Source organism: Choloepus didactylus, chromosome 4 (assembly GCF_015220235.1).
Source record: "Choloepus didactylus isolate mChoDid1 chromosome 4, mChoDid1.pri, whole genome shotgun sequence".
In the NCBI taxonomy this organism is placed as follows: Eukaryota; Metazoa; Chordata; class Mammalia; order Pilosa; family Megalonychidae; genus Choloepus; species Choloepus didactylus.
This window is the reverse complement of record NC_051310.1, coordinates 107,542,921-107,561,024: the sequence shown is the minus strand read 5'-3', so window position 1 is coordinate 107,561,024 and position 18,104 is coordinate 107,542,921. Positions and strand designations below refer to the sequence as shown.

The 18,104-nt window shown below is 36.5% G+C and overlaps 1 protein-coding gene across 2 annotated transcripts in view; it reads left to right on the top strand.

The window, feature by feature from the left end:
- LRRC49 (leucine rich repeat containing 49) overlaps positions 1-18,104 on the top strand; it is a 256,724-nt gene that overhangs the window by 192,066 nt on the left and 46,554 nt on the right. For both annotated transcript variants that reach the window (XM_037833528.1, XM_037833529.1), the window contains exons 13-14: positions 880-1,065; positions 3,886-3,995. In XM_037833528.1, coding sequence (XP_037689456.1) covers positions 880-1,065; positions 3,886-3,995 — 296 coding nt within the window. The remainder of the gene's footprint in view (positions 1-879; positions 1,066-3,885; positions 3,996-18,104) is intronic.

Sequence of the window (18,104 nt, the reverse complement as noted above, 5' to 3'; positions counted from 1 at the left end):
TTCTTTTAATATTGGGAATTATCACTATAAACAATGATTCTTTATGGAGTAGAATGACTAATAAAATTTTATTCAAATTATGTATTTCTACCTTATAAAGCATTCAGTAGGACCTCACATAACCCTGTTATGTGTACTATTTATTGTATGTGGTATTAATGGCACATGTGCATTTATTATATAATTTACTGTAATCCTCTGACACATTTGAAATGATTTTAGTAGTTTCTTAAAATTACTTGGAGAAATTAGCCTTTTCCCATTATGGTGTTACTGCTTTATTTATTAAGTTGAATTTACAGAAACTATAATTTCCATAATGAGTTCTTTCTTGTTTTTGCTATAGTTATGTTTTTCTCTTAGTCTAGTGATTTCCCTACCTTATCCTATCATAATAATCTTTCTTTTGTCGCTTAGTCCTCTTTAACCTAGTAGTTGGCAAATTACAGATAATAACTACAAGCTTGTTCTTCCCAGGAACATTGTGAGCCCTGAATTTATAAGCCTCTGAAAGTTTTATTTTGGGTCTTTCCTTTATAGATTTGATGTCAATGTAAAGCAAGAACCCAATTTATTGAATATTTATATAATTTTTAAGAATTTTAGTTTGTTAATAAGTGAAGGGATATTCTTTGCAGAAGGGATCACACCATAAATTCAATATTGGATAGATTGATGGAATCCATCAATGATGGATTGGATAAATTAAAGTTATATTTTAGTACATTCTGTTGATTTAATCTAATTGAAAACATGTTAGCTAAACCTAATGTTTACAGATTTCCTTGGAGAATGATCAATGAAATGAAACTGTAATGTTAATATTTTAAAACGATTAAATTCAATATTTAGTTCTTTTTTTGTGTCTTATTATTGCAGCACCTTAAATTCAAGGAAACAAATCTTGTAATGCTGCAGCAGTTTAATGCATTAGCACAACTCCGTCGCATTGACCAGTTGACAGTTGATCCTCAAGGAAATCCAGTTGTCAATTTTACGCTCTGGAAATATTATGTACTATTTCGGCTGAGCCATTTTAGTATGCAGAAAATAAATGGAACAGAGGTAAGCCAAATATTAAGTGAACTGCCTGATAAAATGTTCCATTTTAGGGGAAAGAGTCATAAAAATGGTTAGGAATTTAAGGAACCATGATAAAGCTTTTGAGAAATATTATGGGTTTGTTTTTTTTTTTTAATTAACATTCAAAAATGTTAAAAAAAAAATAAAATTTATTTATCCAAAAGCTTCTAAATAAATTTAAACAAATCTTGAAAATAAAATAGTAACCAGGTCATGGTGAAAAGTGAATACTCTTACTGTTTTTGTAAGCAGTCAGAGAAGTAGATTGTTGGTGGGGTAACAGTTAAAAGAAAAAGAAAAGAACTCTTCTTTAGGTAATGTGATCTTCGTATTTTTCAAAGTACTTTGCAGACTGCCAGGTATGCAAGAGGGGATGGGGAAGTAATACTCAGATGTCAACAAATAAGGGTCCTGGTAAAGGACAAGAAGGATAAAATGGGGCGAAAAAGATAATATGCACAGGGAAAGAAGAGTGGTAATAAAAGAAGTGATGAGAAGGAGAAATAAGCCAAGAAGAATGGTAAAAGAAGAGAAAGTGAAAATGAGAGAACAAGGAAAACAAAATGAAACAAGCATAAGTAAACATCTGCTCTTCTTAGTTAATAATTTATGACAGTTACCTGTGGCATAGCTGCATTGGATAACTCAGGCCTGGAGTAGTTGAATAGCTGGAAAATTTTTACTGAAAATTTATTTTTCTGATTGATTTTACTAAGCTTGTCATAAGAGTAATCCTCCAGCTACTCAAAGACCTTGCTCTCTTTAAATATTATTTTGGAAGAAAAGAGAAAAACTATGCTTTTGTCTTTACTGAATTTCAGTAATCCTCCACATTAAAAAAAAAAACTTTAATGTGTTTTTAGTATTATTGTGATCTCTCTTGAAATTCAGAAGACCTCCTTATTTTAAGGTGAATGCAATCAACTTTGCTGGCACAGTGGTAAGAGCAGCTCTATTTCCCTGTTGCTGACACACTGCAGGTATCTCTGGCCAAGGACTCCAGAAATCCAGCACACTATTAGAAGCTTGGAGATCTCTAGGCCATTCACTGGGAGCCTTGTAGAAATTTACATCAACCATGGTCAGCCTATGAGCACAGTATCAGCCATCTATTGAAGATGTGAGGCAAATCTGGAAACTTCAGATGACTATTAATTTCTCCAGCTAGTTCTCAAGAGATTTGGTTTGGTTGTAATCTCTAGATACTTCCCCAGAGAGGTTGTGAGTCCCTAGTAATTAGTCCCAGTGGTTTCCAAGGTAAGCCTAGACTGAAAGTAGAATAATTATTTTTCCTATGGGTAAGTGATTCTCCTTCATTAATGGCCAAACTATTGCCCCAATTAACCCTAGTGTATTTACACAGACATAGATCATTACAAGAGGAGTACCCCATTCTATAAGCCTTGAAACATGAAAGAATAGTGCAGTGTAATTTTATAAAGTAAAGAAGAATCTTAAAGAATCAATATAATTTATTCTGATTTAAATTTCTGAAAGTGCAGTGCCAGCGATATTTGACATGTTATTAAAAGACCTAAAATATATCTCTGCTTATCTCATCCTTGATAATGTATAATATAATGATATTATGCTACATTTCTCCTTCTGTTTGTATAAGAAAGAATGGTATTGCTTGAATTAATATTAAACTGAATTATGAACATCAAAAAGAAAAGATAGAGTAGTGGCCTGCACTGACCGCTAGGTGACCATATTGGACCAAAACAGCCTAGTTTTAGCTAAAGGAAGGATTGAAGGAGAAGCATCTCCAGGGAAGGGAAGGGAAAGAGTCAGTTTGTCCTGGTTCATGTGTGTAAGATGTTTGGTTGAATTATAGGTTCATTTTCCAGTAAAATGTGTGTAGAGTATATTACAGCTAGTGTTAAGAATTTATTTTTAAAAGATCTAAAATTTTATTATACCAGGATTTCTCTATTGACATTTTGGGCCAGATAATTCTTAGTTCTGGGTCGCTGTCTTGTGCACTGCAGGTTGTTCAACAGCATCCCTGACTTCTACTAGATGCCATCAGCACCCCTTCACCAGTCAAAAAGTCTCCAGACATTGCGAAATGTCCCCTAGGAGGCAAAATAACCACCAGCTGGGAACCACTGAACTATGTAGACAAACCAACAGTATTTAAAATGCAAGCAGCCCAATTTTATGTTAAAGAAAATATGCCCAGATATTAATCCAAGTCCTGCCTTTAGCTTTTAGTACTTTCTCAGTTAACATAGGAACAATGTCTCATAGGGTGTACCCATGACAAGTTAATCTTTGGGGGAGAAAGGCTGACAAATTAAACATAAGAACTCCAGATAAACAGGAGTCCTTGCTAATCCAATGAGAGTTCCAGCTCTCAGGAAGGGACAAAATTATCCTTATAGGAGCAAAGTATAAACATCACCTTGGATTACCTTTTGAGACATTATTAAAATAAATCTATCAATTGCACTTTGGAATTTTTTCTCCCTTAAATCATTCTACTCCAAGAAACCATAGGATTTCTGAAAAAATTCATTGGGAATTTAAGGTGCCTCAAGCATAATATTCAGTAAACCCAACTTCTAAGTCAGAGCTAACTCATCACACCCCCCAATCATTATTCATCACCATGACCCACATTAGTACACCTTAATTTTGATTAAGCTCAGGGAAGAAAGAGTTATCAATGCAAACTTCTTGCAGCCCAGGGTCATGTACTTTCCTAGACTCAAAGAAAAGATTTAATCTTTGGAATTCTGTGGGTTGTATCAAGCTAAGAGCCAGTGTCATTTTGACCCCTCTATTATATCTCCTCAGGTGACACCAAATGATATGATAATGGCTGAACGGCTCTTTGGAATCCTAGCCCATGTAGCATCTTCCGAGTTACCCCAGTACCGTCTGATTTCAATTCTGGGTGATGCCAGGTAACTTTGAATTTCTGTGGTTTTTCCAGAATTACTTTCACACTAGAAAAAAAAAAATTAAATCCACACACTTCTTAACCATGCCATTTGTTTATCCCAGATTTGTTTTGTGACTGGCACTATTCAAAATGTTGAGTAAACAAAAATGAACATGAGAAAATCCTTATTCTTATTTGGCTTATGTGTAAGAGATTATTTTATAATGTTTCAGGTGCTATAAGAGACGGCTTTGGGAGAAAAGGATCGACTAACCTTATTTTGGGAGAATGTCAGGGAATGCTTCACATGGGAAGTAACATTTTATCTAGTTCTTTGGGAATGAATTAGGAGTTTTTCAGTTGAAATGTTGGGGAGGGGGAGATCTGCAAAGGCACAAAGAATTGTAGCTAGTACAGAGTAACTGGAACACAGAGTGATTCTGAATAAATATAGGAATTGAAGCTAGAAAGATGGGTTGTGATCTGATTTGGAAGAGCCTTGCAATCCATGCAAAACAAAAATAAAATCCTATGCCTTATAATTAAGCACAGCAATGATGCAATTAGATTTATGTTCCCAAAAGGCTGCCATTTGAACAGAAATAGGAATGGAGAGACCAGTCAAGAAGCTAGCCCATAGTCTAGATGAGAGTTTATGAGGGCCTGAAGTAAGCCAGTGAGAATGGAGAAGAGGAGACTTTGAAAATTGCTTAGAAGGTGTCCCTGGCAGAACACATTGACTCACAGGCTGTGGGAATGGATGGAGAAAGAAAAGTCAAGGATGGTGTATCCATCATGATTCAGTTATAGGTAAAAGAATTTACTCTGGCTAAAGTAAGCAGCAAGAGGTTGCTATAAGGAGTTAGATATCTACAAAATCATTGGAAGGATTGGTGGGAAACAGTTTCTAGACCAGAATCCAGAGATAACTCCCTGAATGATATCACAGACCCAGCCATCTAAGAAAACTGCCACCTTTGCTAGAGTCAGAGAGCTGGGAAGTCAGAAAATTGTTCTCCCAACTGCTAGCTCCAGGATCATGCCACAGTAACTACCTTGAGGATCAGCAGATTCCCCACCCCATGCCTCAGAACTTGGGTCAAGAGTCATGTTTCCCTGCTGTAATTTACACAAATGGGTATCTTGTCTACTGTCTGTACCTCCCCACTTAACATAATTCTAAATTCAAGTCTTGCCCAACTGTATCTGATTGTGGAATCTAAATTGCATCTAGAACCCACAGAACTACTCTAGGAAAAAAAAAAAAAACTTAAAAAAGTTACTCCTACAAAATGAACAGTGAATATAAGAAGGAAGACATTTAATTCAAGAAATGTTGGTATGTAAAGAAATCAGTAAAAATTATGTTTGTCTAAAATTAGTATTAATGCATAATGTAAAAAAAAATAAAATTTACTAACCTGAAATTCTAAATCCTGGAAAATCCTTACATGGGAGGTCAAGGGAACTGTGAATAAGAAAATGGAAGTTAATGTTTGCTAAGTTTCTTTCCTTTTTTAGAGGAGATAATATAGGTACTAATTAATAGAAATTGATGGAAAAGTACATGCTTAACCATGTGTTAAAATTTTAAGGGCCAGAGAAACCAGGATGGAGGCTAGGTGAGACAGGGCTAAGGAACACCTCCGTGGAAAACACTAGATAAGGACCAGAGAGCTACCCAGAATACTGGTTACAGTGATGTGCCAGCTGGATGGGATCTGCTAGTTCCCAGGGGCTGTATGCTTGGTGAAACTGGGAGTCTGCATTCTGAAACGAGTGAGTAAGCTGGCTGGAAGTCCTGCAGCCGCGCAGCGATCTGGGGAAGCCAGGGTTTGGCATCTGGAGACCGACGGGCTCTTTTAATAAAAAAATAAATAAAAGGGAAAAACCCAGGAGCGGCTGCAGGTGCAATTGTGGGAATCACACAGTAAAACACAGCAGGAGGGGGCTGGGCCAGCCTCTTGGCGTCTGGCCTGGAAGATAGCCCGCTGCAGATATCCCTGGGCTGGGGAACGGAGGGAAGTGCCAGAAGCCGAATGAAACCCCGCGGCTAGCACTCGCTCCCGGGAGGGCTGGATAAACTGCCTGGGGCCGTGCCCACAGCCCAGAGCCCCGCCAGTTGTCCCGGAGCTGGGAAGGAGAAACTGTGCAAAGAGGGGGATGTGGAGACACCCTGTTCGGCCATTTTTGCATCAGGCTGAAAGCAAGCCAGCTTGGCCCGGCAGCCCGGGGCTTCCCTTGAGAGACGGCGCGCACTGATGACGTAGCATGGCATTCCCCCCAGAGGTCCTGGAGGCTCGCGGGTGGGCGGGGCGACCCGCTTGGAGATCCCAGGGACACTATGCCAAGTCTAGTTGTTTGTGGAAAGGGGCTGGGGTTGAAATGGAATGAAGGCTTGGACTCTTGCGGCAGCCTTAAATCTCCGGGAACTGGGGGATTTGAATATTGAGGCTGTCCTTCCTCCTTGGCCATCCATACAAGTGCCCCACATTCAGGGAGGACAGCTCCAGCAACACACCCAGGCTGAGTTCTCCAGCTGGACCACACAAGAATCATTTCCCCACATACCGTGGGGACAAGGTGGAGAACTGACTTGAGAGGTATAGGTGACTCACAGATGCCATCTGCTGGTTAGTTAGAGAAAGTGTACGTCACCAAACAGTGTTTCTGAAAAATTAGATAGGGTTTTATTTATTTATTTATTTATTTATTTATTTATTTATTACAAAATGGAAGAACCCTGTTGAGTGGAGCAAATGCCAAGAGGCCAAAAACAACAGAAAATCTCAGTGCATATGATAAAACCAGACAATATGGAGAATCCAACTCCAAACACACAAATCAAGTTATCAGAAGAAACAAAGTTCCTCGCAGAATTAATCAAAGACATGCAATCTAGGAACGAAAACATGGCAAAGGATTTAAAGGACATCAAGAAGACCATGGCCCAGGATATAAGCTACATAAAGAAGACCCTAGAAGAGCGTAAAGAAGACATTACAAGAGTAAATAAAAAAATAGACGATCTTATGGAAATAAAAGAAACTGTTGGCCAAATTAAAAAGACTCTGGATATTCACAATACAAGACTAGAGGAAGCTGAACAACATCTCAATGTCCTAGAAGTCCACAGAACAGAAAATGAAAGAACAAAAGAAAGAATGGAGAAAAAAACGAAAAAATTGAAATGGATCTCAGGTAAACGATAGATAAAATAAAACGTCCAAACCTAAGACTCATTGGTGTCCCAGAAGGGGAAGAGAAGGGTAAAGGTCTAGAAAGAGTATTCAAAGAAATTGTTGGGGAAAACTTCCCCAACCTTCTACACAATATAAATACACAAAGCATAAATGCCCAGCGAACTCCAAATAGAATAAATCCAAATAAACCCACTCTGAGATATATTCTGATCAGACTCTCAAATACTGAAGAGAAAGAGCAAGTTTTGAAAGCAGCAAGAGAAAAGCAATTCACCACATGCAAAGGAAACAACATAAGACTAAGTAGTGACTACTCAGCAGCCACCATGGAGGTGAGAAGGCAGTGGCATGACATATTTAAAATCCTGAGAGAGAAAAATTTCCAACCCAGAATACTTTATCCAGCAAAACTTTCCTTCAAATTCAAGGGAGAGCTTAAATTTTTCACAAACAAATCCTGAGAGACTTTGCCAATAAAAGACCTGCCCTACTTCAGATTCTAAAGGAAGCCCTACCAACAGAGAAACAACAGAAAGGAGTAAGAGATATAGAGAATTTTAACAGAAATATATAGTACCTTACATCCCAAAGCACCAGGACACTCATTTTTCTCTAGTGATCACAGATCTTTCTCCAGAAGGGACCATAAGCTAGGACATAAAACAAGCCTCAAGAAATTAAAAAAAAAAAAAAAATTTGAATATACTCAAAGCACATTCTCCAACCACAGTGGAATACAAATAAAAGTCAATAATTTTTGAACTGTAACTCCACTATTTACTTCCTACATGATATAAATTACACAAACTCTAATGACAAATCAGTGGTTTTGAACTCAGTGTAAAATATGTGATTTTAGACAACTATATAAAGGTAGGGAAATGGAGGAGTATAGGAACATAGTTTATGTGTCCCATTGAAGTGAAGGTGGTATCAAAGAAAAACAAGATTGATATGGATTTAAGAGGTTAATTTTAACCTCCACAGCAAACACAAAGAAATTATCAGAGAATATAACCATAGAGATGAAATGTAGAGTTTGGGTTAAGAGAAATGGGGGAAGGGGCAATGGGGAGTTAAGAAATGAGGGTGGAGTTGCTGTTTGAGGTGAAGGGAAATTTCTAGTAATGGATGGTGGGAAAGAGTATTACAACATTCTAAAGGTGATTAATCCCACTAATGGAAGGCTAGGGAGGGAGTGGAATGGGAAGATTTAGGCTGTATATATGTTTCCACAACTAAAAAAAAAAAAAGAAAAGTCTAAATAGAAGGTGATTGAATGCCAAGGATGAACTTGGATGGAATTGGAGGATAGAGGACAGGTGGTTCAAAGGAACACAGTTGAGAGATAGGTAAAGGAAATATAGAATGTAAGCTTTGTATCACTGTTGAATCTTTTGTACTTCTTAGCTGCGCTTAATGGGATTGCATAAAAGAATGTTCTTGTTCACGGGAAGTGTATACATGAATTATAGTGTACGTTCAAGGATGTGTGCAGCTAGCTCTCATATGTTCAGAAGACAACGATAGATGATGAATGATAGATAGGGAGGGAAAGAAATAGCCATGTGACGGCATGTTAAGGTTGGTGAATTGAGCTATCGGGGGAGGGGGGTCATGGTATGATGGAATTCTTTGTATGGGGTTAGTATTGTTTTTGCAACTGTCCCCATAACTGTGAATTTATTTCAAAATAAAATAAAAAATAATAAAAAAAAATTTTAAGGACTACCATTAGAAAACAGAAATCAGATGTGTAATATCTAAACCCTTAAAAGGAAAAAGAAAAACTGTTCAAAAACCAGGACGAGAAGAAAAAAGAAAAACAAACATGTCAGTTATGAAAATAAATATGAATGTATGAAATTATCCTAATAATAGATATTTCTCAAATTGGGTTAAAAATTGTTGCATGTTGTTTTTGAGAGCCCTAAAAATGCAATATATAGAGAGATGCAGAATATATGATGTGCAAATGCCAATAACAATAACAAAAATGTGGGAATATCAATGAAAATCAAATTCATGACACTAAAAAGTATACTTCTACCCAAAAAAGATAATAGTTTGAAGCTTAGCATAACCAAGTTCACAGCTTCTAAATGTAGCAAGCAAATACAAATATACATTGACAATATTTGGTAGATATTAATATACTTCTCTCAGAAATCAGTAGATCAAATTAATGAAGATCAAATAAAAAAGAATATTGAGGATTCGAATTAACACACCTTATCAAATAAAATGTATTTATAATTTTATTCCCAATTCAGAAGAAATAAAACAATGCATATTCTCTTCAAATATCAATGACATGTCTATAAAATTTGAGCATTTATTGAAGTCAAAGAAAATCTCCATATATTTCAAAAATTATGATCATGCAGATCACATTCCCTAATCATATTATAATAAAATTAGAAAATAATGAGTTCAGGGTAGTAAAAAACTTAATCACCTGGAATTGGAAAAGCAAACAAAGAAGAGTAAGTTCCCAGAAAACAAAATGCAAGGGACTTCTGAACTTAGAGAATGTTCAACCTCACTCAAAGTTATAAACATGCAACTTTTAGAACAATGAGATGATTTTGTGGGGAAAAATGAAAAATTCGATGATATATAGCATGGTAAAAAGGATTCTCATATACTATCGTTGATAATGGAATTCAGTGCAACTCTTCTTGCAGCAATTTGGCAATGCCTAACAAGTTTTAAATGTGTATACCATTTGACTTAGGAAAAAAGGAATTTATTCTACAGGTAAAGCTTTTTACATGAGTGCAAATATATATGCAGAAGGATTTTCGATATAGCCAGTGTTTATAATAACAAAAATCTGAAAATTCACTACATATCCATCAATAGAGAACCAATTCCTTGCAGCTCTAAAAATAATTATATGTACTGATATGAAAGTCTTTAAGATGTCTTTGAAAATAAAAATACAAGGTATAGAACAATTGTATATTATGTTGCAATTTGTGATAAATGGTGCGTGTATTTCAGAGAGATGTTTGATTAAATTTTGATTACTCTGATTAATATAATTTGATTTTTTTTCTAATGATTGCCTCTAGGAGTTGAACTAAGATGCTAGTGTTACAGAATGGGTAGAAGCTTAATTTTCATTGTATGTCTGTACGTGCTGCTTGAATTTGCCTTTTGAATTTTGTTCTACTTTCTGTTGTTTTTTCATTACTTTTTTTAAAAAGGATTTTTCGTCTTTTGGGGCTAAGGAGGACATTAAAACTGAAATAACAATCCACATAAAAATGAATTTGACAACTAGAACACTGTATATCAAAACCTGAAACATGGCCAACACTGTACTGAGAGGAAATTATTTATCTTTGGTATATTTATTCAAAAACAAGAAAGATTAGAGAGTAATGAATGAGGCTTTCAATTCAAAAAGCTAGAAAAACACCAAAGTAAAACAAAAGTAAATGGAAGAAATAAATGTATAACGATAACAACAACTTTTTAAAGAAACTAGAAATTTTAAAAAGAACAGTTGACTGATAAAATCAAACTTTGACTCTTTTATAAAGATGGTTTACCGAGAAAATCCGAGAGCTCAAGTATTAAGCCTTTTTGTTTTATTATAGCAATTATTCCTTTTTATTCTTAGAGAAGCGTTAGGGTTTACAGAAAAATCATGCAGAAAGTACAGAGTTCCCAAATACCCTCTCCCCCCACCACATACACATTTTCCCCTATTATTGATTCTTTGCATTAGTGTGGTACTTTTGCTATAATTAATGAAACAAAATTAACAGTAGTCCATTAGGGTTCAGTTTGTGTTGTACAGTTCTGTGGTGGTTTTTTTCTTTTTTTTTTTTTTTCATTTTTGCTCTGGTAACATATATAGAAATTTACCTAAACTTCCCCATTTTAACCACTTTCAAATATATGATACAGCAATGTCAATTATATTTACAGTGCTGTGCAACTGTTACCACCATCCACTACCAAAATATTTTCATCACTCTAAACAGAAGCCCTGTACCAATTAAGCATTAATGCCCTAATCCTTAACCCTCCCCAGCCCCTGGTAACCTGTTTTGCCAGTTTGAATGTATTGTGTCCCCCAAATGCCATTATCTTTGATGTAGTCTTGTGAGGCAGACGTTTTGGTGCTGATTAGATTTGCTTGGAATGTGCCCCACCCAGCTGTGGGTGATGACTCTGATGAGATAGTCCCATGGAGGCATGGCCCCACCCATTCAGGGTGGGACTTGATCAGTGGAGCCATATAAATGAGCTGATTCAAAGGGAAGGAACTCAGTGCAGCTGTGAGTGACGTTTTGAAGAGGAGCAAGCTTGCTAGAGAGGAACGTCCTGGGAGAAAGCTATTTTAAAACCAGAACTTTGGAGCAGATGCCAGCCACGTGCCTTCCCAGCTAACAGAGGTTTTCTGGACGCCATTGGCCATCCTCCAGTGAAGGTACCCGATTACTGATGTGTTACCTTGGACACTTTATGGCCTTAAGATTGTAACTGTGTAGCCATATAAACCCCCTTTTTATAAAAGCCAATCCATCTCTGGTGTTTTGCATTCCGCAGCATTAGCAAACTAGAACACCTGTATTCTAGTTTCTGACTCTATGAATTTGCATATTCTAATTAGTTCTATTACTATTAAACTTTTATACCTAATCAGAAATACACAAAAAGGAGGCAGGGTATTAGATAAGCATACAAAAATGCTAACATTTCCTATGCCAATAATAAATGATTGAAATTATACTAGAAAATGTATTCCATTTATAGAGGCAATTATAAACTATAAAATACCAGAGAATGCACCTGACAAAAAGTAACTATGAAATAAACAATGAAATTAGGAATAAAAAGAAGTCTTAAAAATGGAAAGATATACAATATTAATAATTTCCAAGAATTACTTTAAGGATGTCAATTTATTAAAATTAAATCACAAATTTACTAAATTCCAAATTGACTATCCCAATGTGATTTCATAGCAAACTAAACAAGCTGAATTTTGCATATTGCTTAGGAAGGCATTCATCATCCCAAGTTTATAAAACTATTCTATTAAACTTTTATAAGGTTTGAAAACTTTTGGCTCACAAAAATATGAAAGTTCTGTACAATTTAAGCATCATAAACAAAGTCAAAGGAATGAGCTGACAGGGAGAATATATTTGCAACATGTTTAATACATTTTAAAGTACTCCTACAAATTTAGTAAGAAAAAGACAGCTAACATGATAGAAAAACAAGGCAAAGCATATTAATAAGAAGAACTACAGATGCCAAATTAAAGATCAGAAAAATGTAAATTAAATGAAATAATATCATTTTTTGCCAATTAGATTGACATAAAATTTAAAAACCCATAATATCAATAATTTGTTAGTATTCAGGACCATACACTATTGATAGAAATATACCTTGATGAGGATTTAGGGGAAAAGGTAACTTGGCAATATCTATCAAAATTTAAAGCATGCATATTTTTGAACCCAGCAGTTCTAGTATTAAGAATAGATACTATTGAAGTACTTGGATATGTGCACAAAAGATTTGTATACAAGGCTACCATTGCTTTATTGTTTATAGTAGCCCAAATTTGGAAAATAGGTAAATGCCCATTGGTAGAGAAATCTAAATAAATTATTATAGTTCTGCATTATGGATATAGTATCTATATGATGCTATCCACATTAGTGGATATGATTGTAGTGCATATGACTGTTTTAAAAAAAAGGAAAAATATTGGGATAGGTTTCCTGTTCTACAATGAAATTTGGATCAAAGTCAGATTGTTAATTGAATAAAATAAGGTACAAAACAGTATTTATACTGTGACCCCATGTTATTATTAAAAATACAACAAAGTAAAGGTGGATAAATGTAAATATAGAGACATAGAAATTGAAAGTGTACATGCCTGGAAAGGTATGGATGTTAGGAGTGGTGGTAGAGGTAAAAAAAAAAAAAAAAAAAAAAAAAGTGGTTTTCAAGTTTTGCTCTGTATATATCCATACAATTTGAAACTTTTCAATGAAAAGGTATTGGACTTCTGTTTCTGGTAATGGTAGGTTACATTATTTTGGCCATCCCTTGTGTTAAAAGCATCTAAAAATACTGGATAAAATAAAATAACTTCCCCATAAAAAGTATCGAAGAGCTGACGAGATACAACACAATGTACATGCCAAGCAAGATCTATGACAAAATGAGAACACTGAGAAGTAAGATGAGCACAGAGGCTGTGTTTACCATGTAGGTATTCCAGGAGAAGTTAAATTTTGGTTTTTCCAGCCATAAGCAGTGGGAAGAATAGAAATCAAAGCCCAGGCCTATCTGAAATGGTGAATATAAATAGAGAATTCCCAAGATTAAACTGGAAACACAAGAGCATCAGGGTAAGGTTGTGTCAAAAATAAACATACCCCTTCTCCCCATTCTCAGGATTTTTCAAGAAAAGTTACCTTGGTGTCAGCAGAACAGGGGGAAAATTGTCCCTAAAAAGTTATAACCAAAACCCATTCCTTATTTGAATTTACAGCCTGAATTCATAACACCTGGCTAGTTTGAAATAATATCAAAGCTTAAATATCCTGTCTCAAATTGTCTCCAAGGATAACTTTTAAGGACAATAACCAGTACATAATGAAAAAAATAAATAAATAACCCAAGCATACAAGGAAATAAGGCACCATGTGTAAGAACCAGCAGGGAAAAAAATAGACCACAGAAATGGACTCACAAATACTTTACATAATGGCATTATCATTCATAGATTATAAAATGACTTTGCTTAGTATCATGATATAAAATCTTGAAAATACCTGGAGAGAATGGGAAATTTTAAAAAGTGATCTAGTAGATCTGAAAGAACCAAAGGAAAGTTCTATGAATGAAAAATACAATAAACAAAACTTAATGGAGAGGTTTAAAAACAGATTAGGCAGTTGAATCAGCAAACTGGAAGATACAGTTTGCTAGAATGTAGCACAAAGAGAAAAGAAGAATGAACATTTGGAAAAGCAGTTAAATTGGGAGGATGGAGTGAGTTAGAAGGTTTGACATATATTTAATTGGAGTTTCAAAACGACACAGCAGAGAGCATGGGATGGAGGAAAACATTTAAAGAGATGATGGCAAAGAATTTTTCAGAATTGATGAGATGCACCAATTCACATACTAAATAAGCCCAATAATCCCAAATAAGGAAAAGTAAAAAGAAGTTCACATCTAGTCACAGTGAAACTATAGGATACCAAATGATAAACTGAAAAAAAATGTAAACCAGCCAGGAAAAAGAGAAGTTATTTTCAAGGGACTGCAGTTCAACATTTGACTTCATAACAACAATAGAAACGAGAAGAAATGATAAGGAGTGATAAGTTGAATGTACTGAAAGAAATTAATTGCCAACCTAGAATTCAATATACAGCAAACATATCTTTTAAGAATGCAGGTGAAATAAAGACATTTTAAAACAAAGTAATAAAAACAAAATGTAAGAAAGTCCTCAATATTCATACACTAAAATAAGTTCTAAAGAAGGAAAGTGATCCCAGATACAAGATCTGAGATGCAAAAAGAATTAAACAGAAAGTAAAGTATTGAATATGTGGGATAAAGCTAAATAAAAATTGATTGAACAAAGCAATCATAATATTTTGTGAAGTATAAAATATGTAGAATTACAATACACTACAACTATATATATATAGTTGTTGTACTGTATTGTAGTTATATAGGGAAGGGGTAAATGTAGATAAAGTGTTCTAGGTACTTGTCTAGGATAGAGGCAAATATATTGATTAAGTTTAGGTGTTAGTGAGTTAAGAGTACATGTTATAATTTCTTTGGTAACCAAAGAGTAAAAGAATATATCATTCCCAAACTCCCAGAGTATGTACACTCTCCCAGTAAGGGAGGAGAAAGAAGGCAAAGAGGAAAAGAAACATAGAACATGTGGGTCATATAGAAAGCAAAACAACCAAACAAAACTGTAGGTAGATTTAAACCTAAATACTGCTTTATCAGTGATTATGCCTGTCACTAAGCTATTGCTGTGTAACAAATAACCCCAAACTTTATGACTTAAAAAAGAAGCATTTATTTCCCCCATCAGCCTGCAGGTCAGCTGTGTGACTCTTCTGCCCTCAGCCGGGGTGCTCATGCCCTTTGCAGTCACCTGTGGGTTGGGTAGGTGGCGCTATTGATCCAGCCTGGTCTCACTTACTTGTTTGGGAATTGGATACTCCAGAGATGGACTGTGCTCATGGCAGAGGCAGGGTTCCAAGAGAGAATGGAAATATGCAAAGCCTCTTGAAACCTAGACTAAAAACAGACACATTATCACTATACCCACATTCTGTTGGCCAAAGCAAGTCACAAGAACAAGATTTAAGGGACTGGAAAGTAGACTTTACCTAGCTGCAAAAGCACTTTGCAAAGGTCATGGATACAGGGAATCCATTAATTAGGACCATCAATGTAATCATTCTACCTCAAATCAATCTACTGCAAATGTCAACAGATTCCAAAGGATTGAAATCACATGGCCATGTTTTCTGACCACAATGCAAAAAGTTTTAACTCAATTACAAAATGATGACCAGGAAATACCCATATATTTGGAAATGAAAAAAACATGTTTCTAAATAAACCACAGGTTAAAGAAAATTTCATAATGGAAATTCGAAACTACCTGGAACTGAAATATAATAAACATACTACATTTCAAAACGTGTGGGATCAAGGTAAAGAGGTGTAAATAGAAACATGTTAGTCTTCAAATGGGTGTAATAGGAAAGAATAAAGACTGAAAATGAAAGTGCTAAACATTTATCTCAAGAAGTTAGAAAAATAGTGAAATTTTCCTGAAGAAGCTTGAGAGAAAGAAATAATGAAGTTAAAAACCAAATTAATGAAAAGTGGATTGTTTAAAATGTTAATACAGGAGGCGGGGCAAGATGGCAGACTGGTGAGCTGTATGTTTTAGTTACTCCTCCAGGAAAGTAGGCAGAAAGCCAGGAACTGCATGGACTGGACACCACAGAGCAATCTGACTTTGGGCATACTTCATACAACACTCATGAAAACGTGGAACTGCTGAGATCAGCGAAATCTGTAAGTTTTTGTGGCCAGGGGACCCACATCCCTCCCTGCCAGGCTCAGTCCCGTGGGAGGAGGAGCTGTCAGCTCTGGGAAGGAGAAAGGAGAACTGCAGTGGCAGCCCTTATCGGAAACTCATTCTACTGATCCAAACTCCAACCATAGATAGACTGAGACCAGACACCAGAGAATCTGAGAGCAGCCAGCCCAGCAGAGAGGAGACAGACATAGAAGAAAACAGCACGAAAAACTCCAAAGTAAAAGCGGAGGATTTTTGGAGTTCTGGTGAACATAGAAAGGGGAAGGGCAGAGCTCAGGCCCTGAGGCTCATATGCAAATCCCGAAGCAAAGCTGATCTCTCTGCCCTGTGGACCTTTCCTTAATGGCCTTAATTGCTTTGTCTCTTAGCATTTCAATAACCCATTAGATCAGTGAGGAGGGCCCTTTTTGTTTTTTTTGTTTTTTTAATCCATTTTTCTTTTTCTAAAACAAATTACTCTAAGAAGCCCAATACAGAAAGCTTCAAAGACTTGCAATTTGGGCAGGTCAAGACAAGAGCAGAACTAAGAGAGCTCTGAGACAAAAGGCAATAATCCAGTGGCTGAGAAAATTGACTAAACACCACAACTTCCCAAGAAAAGGGGGGTGTCCACTCACAGCCATCATCCTGGTGGAAAGGAAACACTCCTGCCCATCGTCAGCCCCATAGCCCAGAGCTGCCCCAGAGAACCCAGTGTGACGGAAGTTCTTCAAATAACAGGCACACACCATAAAACTGGGCGTGGACATTAGCCTTCCCTGCAGCCTCAGCTGATTGTCCCAGAGTTGGGAAGGTGGAGCAGTGTGAATTAACAAAGCCCCATTCAGCCATCATTTCAGCAGACTGGGAGCCTCCCTACACAGCCCAGCAGCCCAGAACGGCCCTGGGGGGACGGCACTCACCTGTGACATAGCACAGTCATCCCTCAACAGAGGACCAGGGGGTGCACGGCCTGGAAGAGGGACCCACTCGCAAGTCTCAGGAGCCATACGCCAATACCAAGGACTTGTGGGTCAGTGGCAGAGACAAACTCTGGCAGGACTGAACTGAAGGATTAGACTATTGCAGCAGCTTTAAAACTCCAGGATCAACAGGGAGATTTGATTGTTAGAGCCACCCCTCCCTCCTGACCGCCCAGAAACACGCCCCATATACAGGGCGGGCAACACCAACTACACACGCAAGCTTGGTACACCAATTGACCCCACAAGTCTCACTCCCCCACTCACCACAAAGGCAAAGCAGGGGAGAACTGGCTTGTGGAGAACAGGTGGCTCGTGGACGCCACCTGCTGGTTAGTTAGAGAAAGTGTACTCCATGAAGCTGTAGATCTGATAAATTAGAGATAAGGACTTCAATTGGTCTACAAATCCTAAAAGAACCCTATCAAGTTCAGCAAATGCCAAGAGGCCAAAAACAACAGAAAATTATAAAGCATATGAAAAAACCAGACGATATGGATAACCCAAGCCCAAGCACCCAAATCAAAAGATCAGAAGAGACACAGCACCTAGAGCAGCTACTCAAAGAACTAAAGATGAACAATGAGACCATAGTACGGGATACAAAGGATATCAAGAAGACCCTATAAGAGCATAAAGAAGACATTGCAAGACTAAATAAAAAAATAGATGATCTTATGGAAATTAAAGAAACTGTTGACCAAATTAAAAAGTTTCTGGACATTCATAGTACAAGACTAGAGGAAGTTGAACAATGAGTCAGTGACCTGGAAGATGACAGAATGGAAAATGAAAGCATAAAAGAAAGAATGGGGAAAAAAATC